At 40.0% G+C, this 13102-nt stretch overlaps 1 protein-coding gene and 1 long non-coding RNA gene across 2 annotated transcripts in view; one reads left to right on the top strand and one right to left on the bottom strand.

Moving 5' to 3' along the window:
- The window catches only part of unc93a (unc-93 homolog A), a 136395-nt gene extending 131974 nt beyond the window's left edge, over nucleotides 1–4421 (bottom strand). The window contains exon 1 of the mRNA XM_048601424.1: nucleotides 4068–4421. Coding sequence (XP_048457381.1) covers nucleotides 4068–4166 — 99 coding nt within the window. The 5' untranslated portion in view covers nucleotides 4167–4421. The remainder of the gene's footprint in view (nucleotides 1–4067) is intronic.
- A 7-nt stretch (nucleotides 4422–4428) lies between these two features.
- Nucleotides 4429–13102, top strand: part of LOC125484092 — a 66315-nt gene continuing 57641 nt past the window's right edge. Inside the window, exons 1-2 of the long non-coding RNA XR_007262942.1 lie at nucleotides 4429–4571; nucleotides 5346–5503. This is a non-coding gene — a long non-coding RNA (uncharacterized LOC125484092). The remainder of the gene's footprint in view (nucleotides 4572–5345; nucleotides 5504–13102) is intronic.

Raw genomic sequence — 13102 nt, 5'->3', positions numbered from 1 at the left:
GAGCCAGTTTACCTTCCTCACCCAGGAGTTTTACAATTTGGGGTATCCAACTAGAACCATAATAGATTGGGGGGCCTCATTCATGGTCTGATGAATGCTAATTTGCTGAATTCCTTTGAACAAGAGAACAATGTACAAGATGCAACTACTTCATTACTTTAGTTAGTAGAGTGGTCTCCGAGAATAGTTATTCTTCTTTTTCTGGCCTGGATTTTTAATCTGTTTTGTGCCTCACATTGAAAATTACATGACTTCATTGCACAAAGCATCATCAATGCTTGAGACAGGCTGAATATTTCCTCACCATCATCATCTTTAGATTTGTAAATTTTGCTGACCCTCAAAGTCCCAGTTGGATCAACACAGAATGCCAAGTAAAGAATCCACCATGTTCAAAAAGATACAATAGTAAAGGTGAATCACCAACAAATGCTGAACCCTAACAGAGGAACAAACACCAAATATTGATAAAGTGGAGTTACCACTGGCCTCACAGCAAGTATGCAGGAGGTAGTTGAGAGCTAGAGCACAGACTGAAGAGACCAGAGGCTGAAAGGCCAGAGCGCATATTGCTGGCTACACATTGCTTTAAACAGACACAAATTGGTTCTGTGATGTGGCACATTCTCCAATCTTACAAGTAACAAATGGTTTAAAGTAGAGTTCAGTGTTGCTGTGTAGAATTTACCTATATTGTTTGTTTTTACAATTCCCCTAATAAGTTCATTTATTATTTTTCAGTTTTGATTCAGTATTTTATTCCAATTACTATTTTATTGTAGGTTTTATAGCTTAAATTATTTGAGTTTTGACAGTGTGCTTTTTATGGGTGTACTAAATGAGCAACGAACTTTGTTAATTTGTAATTAATTCAACAAAAAAGCTTTCCTGCTCCTCTGATGCTGCTTGGCCTGCTGTGTTCATCCAGCTGTACACCTTGTTATCTCAGATTCTCCAGCATCTGCAGTTCCTACTATCTCTGAAACAACTTTTAGGTTATCTTGGTTTCCTCTGAATTACAAAGTGCTTTACATGATGGAATTTCTTTATGGAAAGTATTATCATAAATGTTACCTCAGTTAAACAATGCTGACAATGTCACTTTTAGGGATATCAAGTTGCTACACCTGGAAGTTAACAATCAAATTATTTTTCAATTAAATGTATGCAATTTCTGTGGACTTCAGCATGACAAGCAGCCATTTTTTTATTACTTCATGAGATCTAAGTGCCGCTGACAAAGATAGTATTTGTTGCTTCTTCCGAATTGAACGTGGGAAAGTGGTATTGAGCTGGGAAGGTGGTAATGAGCTGCTTTCTTGAATTACTGCAGTCCATCTGGTGTAGGTGCAACTACAATGTCCTTAGGGAATTCAAAGATTTTGATTCAGCAACAGTGAAGGAGCAATCAAATAGTTCCAAGTCAAGATGGTGTTAGATTCGAGAGAATCACAGGTTCTTATTCATCTGTTGCCTTGTCCTTGCATAAGGTAGAAGTCATAGATGTGGTAGAACAGACAAGTTCTATCACCATGCCACCTTCATGTTGCCAATGTCCAACCCTCCCACATATTCTTTATATCCTACAAACCTTAGAAGTCATGCAGTAGCATTGACAATTAGTTTAAAACCATTGGGAAAAATATTAACAATCTACTACAACCCTAAATTGAAACATACTATTATTGATGCAGAGGATTAAAAAACCTATTCCAATGCAAATTAAAAATTTCAATACTTTAAGTGTTATTATTAGGTTTGTAATTAAACAGGAAATCATGTCAAAGGGTCGTTCTACTGCTAAAACCTTTAAAAGATTCAATCATTCTTGGATCAATAAGCTACCTGTTGAGGTGAAGCTTTTAACAGATTCTGAAACTCAAACAGGCATTCATTATGGCAAAAACTATTAATAACAAAATCTTCCAGCAACATTGCTTGAAAATGACTGAACAGAAAGGTCATTTCAAACCAGAGTGCATGATAATCAACAGAAGAGTAACAGATGCAGTAACTTTTCAAAATCAATTTTCAAGAATAGGGATTTTTCTAAAAAAAAAACAGCCGGAGCTATCAGTCTATTTAAATCACAGCACAAAATATCGCAGCAGAGAACAACAGAAAGGTTTATCTTCATGAGTAATAGCACTTCTGACAATTGAAAAAGTACTGTAATCCATGGGAACAATTACATGATGCTGGCTAATATAATGGTCCCTATGATGAATCAAAGCATTAGAACACATCTAGCTTTCAAAAAAAAAGCTTCTGAACATTTTATACTCATTTTTCTCACTAATTTATTTTTGGGATATGCATTGTAACAAATGAATTGCAAATCAGGGTTTCAGCTAATGATACGGACAATAGCTGGTAGAACTCAAAATCATTCTTTTCAAAGAAATGTGTAATTGAGGATTCACCTATAAGGCTGCCTGATGTGTCACTGCGGTAATACATTTTGCAATGTGGAACCAGGTTATTTCAGATTAATCTGTAAAGTTTGCATGTACATGCTTATTGTTACTTCAACTTTGATTCCACTAGTTTGAGTGACACCACAGGCTTGTTGTTATTTCATTTGAGAGAATTCTCTGCTAGAAAAAATAAAATTTAACTACTTTATGGCACATTGAACGTATGCACAAATTCCACTCTCCCACTAGTTTGTGGAATCACTGGAATTGAGTTCTTTGCAATAAATCTATACAAGAAAATTGTGTTTGGCATGCTAACTTCAAAAGAACAAATTTCCACCAAGTCGATTCCACTGTATGAAGATCACAAAATTGGTGTGAAAGTGATGATCACTTTTATCCAGCGCACACTGAAAACTCCATTGTTATCAATCAAACCAAGAGAAAATCTGTTCTTAAAATATGATGAAGCACATTATATAATGGACTGCCAGGAACAAAATCCCAGTAATTCCACAAATCACTGCCAATTCTTTGGCAAAAAAAAACATGCAAATCAAAAGCAGATGTTCTGTATATGACTTCATCCTTAACTAATTACATTCTTCATATCCTTAACAGTAGCAGTAACGGAATTTATTGTACCTTTCATGTATAAACCAATGCGAACACTTGATAAAAAATTTACCCCTCCTATTTGCACAGTATAAACCCACACATCATCTTGTCCGTTGATCACAGGGAATATTTCTGGAGCTATCCTAGCTTACCCTACGTTATGAAATAAAGCTATGTATTCCCATTTATAAGAAAAACAGAAATTCCGAAGAACGGTCACTGGACCCGAAATATTGACTGCTTTCTCTCCACGTATGTTGCCAGACCTTCAATTTCTATTTTTGTTTCAAGTTTCCAGCATCCGCAGTTATTTGTATTTTGGCTGTTTTAGAATACTGTTTGCAGAAGCAATATTTGCGACTCCCTCCCTCAACGGAGCAACAGGAGGATAAAAAAAAATTATGTAAGGTAGAATGGGGATTCTCAAAGGCGAAGTAGTGGGAGAATGGAATTTTCGCATGCTATTCAATGAGCAATGCGAAAGTTAAATTGTATTTTTTTGTAACAGAGAATTCTCTTAAATGAAATAAAAGCCTGTGGTTTCACTCAAAACTTAAATTATCGGAATCAAACTGGAAGTAGCAATAAGCGTGTACATACAAACTTTACAGATTAATCTGAAACAACCTGGTTCCACATTGCAAAATGTATTACCGCAGTGACACATCAGGGAGCCTTACAGGTGATTCGTTGATTACATGTTTCTTTGGAAACGATTCGAGTTGTTCCAGCTATTGTCCGTATCGATAGGTGAAACCGCTATCAGCAATTCATTTGTCAATATGCATATCCCAACAATAAATGATCAGATTACTTTGCAGTGAAAGAATATAACTTTAGGGATGTTAAAAATAATCTGGGGTTTGTGACGGGAACTGAATTTGGTGTAAACATGTCGTTTGATGCACCTCGACCGAAATGTCGAATCAAAATAGTACATTACAATGAAGTAAATACGGAATATTAATCTACTTTAAAGTTCCATATTGTAAATTACATTGAAACGTTTTGTTTACTGTACTGGAAAGTTACCTGTATACTCTGAAGTCCTCCAAAAGCAGTAAACAGCAACAAAAATCCCAAGCTGACGATTAAAACATTCTTTGTGGTTCTTTCGATTTTCAACATCATGTTGGTTAAAACCACTCAACAATTGACGACGATAGTTAAGGGAGAAATTAAAAGTCTGACCACGCCAATGTGTCAAAAGCCGTGAAACATTCAGGATGTGTCCCTCCAGTTAACTTTTTCTCTGGAACCACCTTGTTTTTTATATATGTTTATTATCAGTTAGGTGACTAAAGTTCACGCACTCAAGATATTAAAAAAAGACGTGGCAAAGCATTAGTGAGTTGAAACAATTTACTGCTCCGCGTGGAGTCGCTCGAGTCGGAGTTTGCAGAGATTTTCTTCGAACATGGGGTGGTGATGCGATGACATTCCCCACCCAGAGCCGTTGGAAGTTCACGGGCGGGCGGATAAGGTGGGATCAGGGCTTGGTGCTAGATTAGTGACGTGCCAACAAGACGGTGTGAGGTAGGCAAGACAACAACGTGAAAGGGGCCTTCCTCCTGCTGTTGAGCAAAACCATAAGTCGCACCTTGACGATAGACTATCAGAGATAATAGAATCCCTACAGTGTGGAAACAGGTCCTTCGGCCCAACCAGTCCACACCGAACCTCAAGCCATCCCACCCAGTTAATAACCCACCGAATCTACACATCCCTGAACACTACAAGCAATTTAGCATAGCCAATCCACCTAGCCTGCACATTTTTGGACTGTGGGAGGAAACTGGAGCATTCAGAGAAAACCCATGCAGACACAGGGAGAACGTGCAAACTCCACACAGGCAGTCGCCCAAGGGTGGAATTGAACCCAGGTCCTTGGTGCTGTGAGACAGTAGTGCTAACCACTGAGCCACTATGCTGCCAAGGTCTATATTGGACCTGTATGCTGACGCCCTTTGAATCAAACTTCAGCTTTCCTGTTCCTCTGATGCTGCCTGGCCTGCTGTGTTCCTCCAGTTGCACACTTTATAGACTCTGAGTTAAATCTTTTTACACTTTTTTATTATCAAACTATTCAAAATGTCCCTGGATTGTGGTAACGGGTGAAGCTTTTCACTGTATTTTACTATATTATTCATTGCAAAATGCAAGTGACAATAAATAAATCTTTCATTCTAAACCCATTATATCCCTGTCCTGGGAGAGATTGATGGGGCCAGTGTTGGGAAGTTATACTTTCAGTGTAAAAAGAGTAGAGGCAGCTTTACTCTGTACTCTTTACGTTTATGTTCCTTTCAGGAGCTGCTGGCAGGAGGAGCCAATACTGGGGAAATTTACAATCGAGTGCGGGATTTCAGTTCGGGCCCGTACCTTTCAGGAGGAGCCATCAGCCTCCCACACTGGGGGAGCATCCTGCTGATGTCGCAGAGGGAAAGAGGATGCACAGTTTCTGATTGGTCAGTGCTAGTTTGTGTTAACCCGTTCATTCTCTTGGTGCTACAGGTGAAAGAATCTCATTGTAGTAGAGGTTTAAGTGTGACTCAGCCTTTCTAAAGGGTGAGTGCAATTAGTTCATCTTCTGGTTGGTACCCGGAGTTCAGATAGTGAGTAAGTTGCAGGGGGAGCTATTTGTTAGAAAATAGTAGCTACTTTTTAGGTAGTTAATTAAAATTTAGCTCATAAACTAACAGCCAGTAGAGTGTTAGTCATGTCAGTTTGTAGGGTTTTGTGTTCCACCTGCGAGATGTGGTCAGTCATGGACGCGGAGAGCATCCCTGATAATGAAATCTGCAAGAAGTGTACTCAGCTTCAGCTGCTCACCAAACAAATGGATCAGCTTGAGCGGCAGTTGGAGACACTGGGGAGCACACAAATGCTGGAGAGCATCTTAGATAGAAATTATAGAAACGTGGTCACTCCCAAGGTATGGGAAGATAGATAGGTGACCATTAGACAGGGCAGGCAGTCAGTGCAGGATTCCCTGCAGCTGTATCTCTGTTGAAGAAGTATTCTGTTTTGGATATTGATGAGGGGGATGGCCCATCAGGTGACAGCAGCAGCCAGAGCTGTGGCACCACTGCTGGCCCTGCTGTACAGAGGGGACAGACAAAGCATAGTAGAGCAACAGTAATTGGAGATTCAATAGTCAGGGCACAGATAGGCGCTTCTATGGTCACGAGAGAGGCTCCAGGATGGTATGTTGCCTCCCTGGTGCCAGGGTCATGGACATCTCTGAGCAGGTACAGAGTACCCTGAAATGGGAGGGTAAACAGAACAAAGTCATTATCCACATTGGCACAAATGACAAAGGTAGGAAGAGTGGCAAGTCCTGCAGCGACAATTCTGGGAGTTAGGTAGTAAGCTAAAAATCATGGGGGCTATAGATAGGGTTAATGGTAGGTATCTTTTCCCTAGGATGGGAGATTTCAAGACTAGGGGGCACATTTTTAAGATGAGATAAGAGAGATTTAAAAAAGACATGAGGGGCAATTTCTTTTACACAGAGGGTGGTTCACTTGTGAAATGAACTTCCTGAGGAAGTTGTGAATGTGGATACAGTTACAACATTTAAAAGACAGTTAGATAAATACATGAATAAAAAAGATTTGGAGGGATATGGGCTAGGAGCAGGCAGATGGGACTAATTTAGTTTGGGATTATGTTTGGCATCGACTAGTTGAACCAAAAGGTCTGTTTCTATGCTGTATGACTCAATGAATCTATAACTGGAGGCTTAGACTGTTTTTGCTTCATTGCAAGAACTATAACAAGTAAAACAGATGAACTTAGAGCCTGGATTAATGCATGCAATTATGATGTTCTTGCTATCACAGAGACATGGTTGAAAGAGGGACAGAATTGGCAGCTTAACATTCCTGGATATCAATGTTTGAGATGAGACAGAGGAGGAAGCAAAAGAACTGGAGGAGTTGGGTTAGACAGCATATCACAGCCATGGTGAGGGAGAATACCCTGGAGGGATCTTGCAGCAAGGCAAAATGGTAGAGCTCAGGAATAGGAAGGGTGCAACCACAATGCTGGGATTGTACTACAGACTCTCCCAGCTGCCAGTGGGAGATTGAGAAAGAGATATCTAGTCAGATTCTGGAAAGATGTGAAAATGAGAGTGTTGTTGTTGTGGGAGACTTTAACATCACCCATATTGAAAAGGTCTCTGTTAGTGCTAGGAGTTGGATGGGAAGCAATTTGTTAAGTGTGTCCAGTATGGTTTTTTGAAACAGTATGTGGACAGTCTAACAAAAAGATGGGGCCATATTGGACCTGGTATTGAGAAAGGTGATCAAAGTTTCAGTGGGGGAGCATTTTGGAAATAATGACCATAATTCCATAAGTTTTCAGATACTTATGGATAAGGACGAGTGCACTTCGAATAAAGGTTTAAATCTGGGGAAGGCCAACTATAACCAAACTAGGCAAGAATTGAACAATGTGGATTGGGTGAAGCTGTTTGAGGGTAAATCCATATCTGACATGTGGAAGTTTTTTAAAAACCGGTTGATTAGACTACAGGAAAAACATGTTCCTGTGAAAATGAAGGACAGGAATGGCAGAATTTCGGAGCCTTGCATGATGTGAGATTATCAGCTTAGTTAACAAAAGGAAGCATATCTAATGTTAAGGCAACTAAAAACAGACACAATCCTTAAAGAATATACAGAAAGTAGGGAGGAACTCAAATGGGATGTTAGGAAGGCTAAAAGGGATCATGAAATGTCTTTGGCTAGCAGGGTTAAGGAGAATCCCAAGGCATTTTATACATATATTAGTAGCAAGAAGGTAGCTAGGGAAAGAGTAGGCCTACTCAAGGATAAAGGAGAGAGGTTATTTGTGGAACCAGAGGAAATGGGTGAGATCCTTAAAGCGTATTTTACATTGGTATTCACCAAAGAGAGGGACATGAGTGATGTTGAGGTTAGGGAAAGATGTGTGAATACTCTTGGGGATGTCAACATAATGAAGGAGGAAACGGTGGGTGTCTTGAAATGCATTAACATAGATGAGTCCCCAGGGCCAGATGTGGTTCCAGGAATGTGTGGATTTTAGTGGAAATTTGTGCATAATTTCAGTATGATAGCTGTACCTTTACCAAATTTGTTATCAACCTTGATCTGAAAGTCACGTAAATTGGGTACTATGCATATTTACTTTTTAAAAAGACATTATCTAGCTACAGTGGGCAGTCACATTTTCCAGCTATGACTTGATTGACTGCAGAATGTAACTGAGGCATTTTTCAATCCAAATGGCATCATTCACCATTGGTATAACTTATTTGGCGTAACAAACGTGGAAATTCCTTTAGCTCTTGATGTTAATAGCACTTGCCAGTACTTCTTCAATAGATCAGTTTTAGAAAGGAATGATACACTGCCATCACTATCAATGCAATCTTCTGATTGTGGAATTGGATACAAATCTATTTTTGTGACCACATTCACCCTTCTCTAATCTATATAAAGTCTAGTTCATCCATCCGGTCTAGAAACCAACAGTTGGCGAATTCCGGCTGCTTTGACTAGATTCAACCAAGTGGTTCTCTAGCATGTACTGAATTTCTATTTCTACCTGAGCTTGTTTTTCAGGCTCAATTGATAAGTATATTTTATTGGTTCTGACTCTCCTGAGTCTGCCTGTCTAGGTAATGTAGTACATCCAGATGTATCTCTGCAAATTATCTCATGCATTGTCAATAGTCTTAGAAGATCCTTCTGTTGTCTTTTGTCTAAATACGAAAACAGTATCTAACTGTTCCAATATTTCCATGTCAGCCAGTCAAATCACAGGAAATTTGAGAACCATCTGCCTCTCCTTCTGTCTCATATTATCTTCATCACTTTCGACTACTCTTACCACCTGAAACACTTGTTCTTCCTCATCTACTTCCCCACAATAATACCTTTGCAGCACATTTATAGGTGTACCAGTTATTTTTCCTATGACAGGAATATTTATTGAATAAGTCATCTTATAAACCCTTCCAGCTACTTTATATGGACCACTGAATTTTGCTTTGTAAAGGCAACAATACTACTACTTAGTCTCCCACTTGAAACTTTCTAATTGCTGAATGTTTATCTGCCCATTCATTTATTTTCACCTGTGACACTTTTAAATATTCTTGTGCTTTCCTGCATACTGCTGTGAATCTTTCTAGAAATATAGATATGAAATTCAACATTGAGGATTTGTCTTTCTCATTCAAGAACTTCTCCCTTTTTTATGGACCTCTATCCCATGATCATAAACCAAACTGAAATGGAAAAGTTCCAGTAGATTCATTTGGAGAAACACTGGTAGAATATAATTTTAAAAATTGAATCCTTTGTCCCAATCCAGTGGGTATTCATGATAGTACATCTTAAATATGATTTTGAAATTCTGATGGTATACCTCCAAAGTTTCCTGTGTTTGTGCATGACACACAGTTGACTTCAATTGTTTTGATTGATTTGATTTATTGTCACGTGCACCAAAATACAGTGAAAAGCTTTGTTTACAAGCGGCAGAGGCAGATCACAGCAAGCAAAGGATGTACAGATCAAAAAGACTTACAGGCATACAGGTTACATTGTGGGTTACATTGTGGGTTACATTATTTGAGGCTAGAGTCCATTCAACAATCTGATAACAGCTGGAAAGAAGCTGTTCCTTAACCTGCTTGTGCTTGTGGTCAGGCTTCTGTATCTTCTGCCTGATGGAAGGGGTTGTAGGAGGTCATTACCAGGGTTCAATGGGCCTTTGATGATGTTGGCCACCTTTCCATGGCAGTGAGCTGTGTAAATAGAGTAAATGGATGGAGGTTTGGCTTCCGTGATGGTCTGGGCCACCTTCTGTAGTTTCTTACGGTCCTGGGCAGAGTATGCAACCGGGCAGTATGCTTTCAATGGTGTATCTGTAGAAGTTGGTGAGGGACCTTATGGACATGCCAAATTTCCTGAGATACCTGAGGAAGAAGGGGCATCGTTGCGCCTACTTGACTGTCACATTTACATGGGAAGTTCAGGACAGGTCGTCAGTTATTGTCACTCTGAGGAACTTGATGCTTTCCACTCTCTCAACCTTAGTTCCATTGTGGTAGATGGCAGCGTGCACTCCTCCTTTCTTTCTGAAGTCGATGATCAGTTCTTTAGTTTTGTCAACGTTTAGAGACGGATTGTTTTCATTGCACCACGTCACCAAACGTCTACCTTCCTTCTATACTTTGACTCGTCGTTTTTAGATATCTGTTCCACTACGGTGGTGTCATCAGCAAACTTGTAGATGGCATTCACTTGGAATTTGACAACACAATCATAGGTGTACAGGGAGTACAGAAAGGGGTTGAGGACGCATCCTTCGGGGGCTCCAGTGTTGAGTCTTATTGTGGAGGAGGTGCAGTTACCTGTCCCCATTGATTGCAGCCTATGGGTCAGAAAGCTGAGAATCCAGTTGCAAAGGGCAGAGCCGAGACCAAGGTCACACACTTTTGGAGTCAGCCTGGGATAATGGCGTTGAAGGCAGAGCTGTAGTCAACGAACACGAGTGTGACATAGGTGTCTTTGTTGTCCAGATGTTCCAGGGATATGGCATCCTCTGTGAACCTGTTATGTCGATGGGCAATTTGTAGGGGATTGAGGCAGGGTGGGAGACTGGAGTTGATGTTGGCCATGAGCAGCCTCTCAAATCACTTCATGATTATTGAAGTCAGAGCTATTGGACAGTAATTATTAAGGCACACAGCATGTGTTTTCTTGGGTATGGGGATGATGGCGGTTTTCTTGAAGCAGTTGGGGACTTCGGCTTGTAGGAGGGAGAGGTTGAAGATGTCAGTGAATACCTCCGCCCGTTGGTCCACACAGGATCTGAGTGCTCAGCCGGGAACACCGTCCGGGTCCATTGCTTTCCTTGGGTTGACTCCCCAGGAAGACTGATCTGACTTCTGAAGCGGTGACAGACGGAACAGGTATGTCTGGGGCTGGCGGGGCAGGCATCGTCACACTGGTGGTATTCTGCTCAAACCAAGCATAGAAAGCATTGAGTGTGTCATTGTCTGCTATCTTACACTTACACTTACACTTTATGTCCAAACTGTTAATAATTTCCTGGAAAATTTTAGAATGAGCTTAGAACTTGAACTGTCTTTTCTTCATCTGCAGACCTGTGAGGATATCTCCATTTCCTCATCAAAACTGCATGTTTCATACAATAACACTGTGGAGTCCCTTCAGCCACTGCTTCAATATGAGCTGTTTGTATTAACTTACTCTGGATCTGCTTCCTGAGCATCATTTCACAAAGACATGCCAAACACTTCTTTTGAATTATACTCATTCTTAAGTAGATTTTCAGCCACCCCAACGTTTGCTTGCGGTATTACTGTGACCTCTGATGATGAACTTTGTTTAGCCATTGCTTTAGTCACCATACATGATACAAAAATACCTGGAAGTTTTTTCTGCAACTGTTCCATTACTTTAGTCTCAACGGGACTTTCCATGATTATTGGCAAAGCTACGACTTTCACTCTTGTCAAATCATTCTCCAGTAGAAATCAACTCCATCGCAAGTAAATTCTTAAGTACCACTAGTGCAGACAACAAATTGCACTCCATTTGGACTTTGTAAAATGGAACAGGATATACTCCAGCTATCCCTCCCATTTTCTAACACTTTGGCTTTCAATTAAATCACTGAGGGGAAAACTATATCATTCTCCAGCAAGAGAGTTTTAGTACACTCCTCCCCCATAAATCTTAGAATCGTCAAGGGCTTAGATTTTTTTTAAAGATAAAGGGGTTATATTCTCTTTCAAATAAAAAGCCTTTGTATCACTCATTTACCCCATGTACTGCTTTTGCACTCACTGCAGGGTCTACTTTCTGTCTTTTAATTGTACTTAAAGCTACAATCTGATCTGTGGCCTTTTCCTTCTGAGTTTCTTTACAAATTCATTCTTATAAGCTCCAGTAAGTCCCATGGATTTCCCTTTCAACTTCCAACCTTCCGAATGAATGTGTCCCACCTTATTACGATGGAAACACCTTGCCTTCCGATTTCCATCCTCAGAACCTTCCCTTCTGATCTGACGAGTACACGTTAGGGAATTCCAAAGATTTTTTTAAGAAAATATGTACAGTACCCCAACTTACCTGACTTTCAGACCAAGGTTGATAGAAATCACTGATCAGCTTTCTGTACTGCACAAGAATTATCACTTTTTATGAGTAATTAGATTGTAGCTGTAGGTAAACAGATATAAGCCATTGGCATTTAACACAAATTGTTAAACCTCTAATCCCCTTAAAAACTTCCCATTACACACACAAACAAATAAATAGGGGAATTATTGGTAGAGGTAGAGAAATCTGGTAAGTCTGGTCAATGGATGTTGCTTCCCAATTCCGATGTTCCTTCTTTGGCTAGCCAAACCCTTAGTGTTTAATTGTCTTTTGCTACATGCTTCCACTGGTTTTTAAGAGGCACAAACTGGTTGATTAACTTGTAAAATGTCTCTGGTTTATCATGTTAGCAGTCACAGCTCACTGCAACTGCTGCAGGGAAGTTAACTGGTCTTATTCAAGTGTATCAGAGATAGTAGGAACTGCAGATGCTGGAGAATCTGAGATAACAAGGTGTAGAGCTAGATGAACACAGCAGGCCAAGCAGCATCAGAGGAGCAGGAAGGCTGACGTTTCGGGCCTAGACCCTTCTTCAGAAAAAGCTGCACTGAGCAGGCAGCTTCTCCTGGGCAAAACATCAAACAAAGTACAGGGGTAGACCACCCAGCCTTTCGAGTCTGCTGTGTCACTCAGTAAGATTAAGACTGATTTTAACCTCAACTCTACATTCCTGCATATCCCTTATAATCTTCCATCCTCTTGGTAATCAAGAATCTATCTACCTTTGCCGTAAAAGTATCTAAAAATTCCGCACCCATTGTCTTTTGAGGAAAGGAATTCAAAGTATTTATAACCCTCTGAGAGAAAAAAATGTTTCCTCATCTCTGTCTTAAATTGGCGAGCCCTTATTTTTAAACTATGTCCCTAGTTCTAGAT

The sequence above is a fragment of the Rhincodon typus genome, chromosome 9 (assembly GCF_021869965.1).
Source record: "Rhincodon typus isolate 14 chromosome 9, sRhiTyp1.1, whole genome shotgun sequence".
NCBI classification, from domain to species: Eukaryota; Metazoa; Chordata; class Chondrichthyes; order Orectolobiformes; family Rhincodontidae; genus Rhincodon; species Rhincodon typus.
This window is presented reverse-complemented; position numbering and strand designations above follow the sequence as displayed.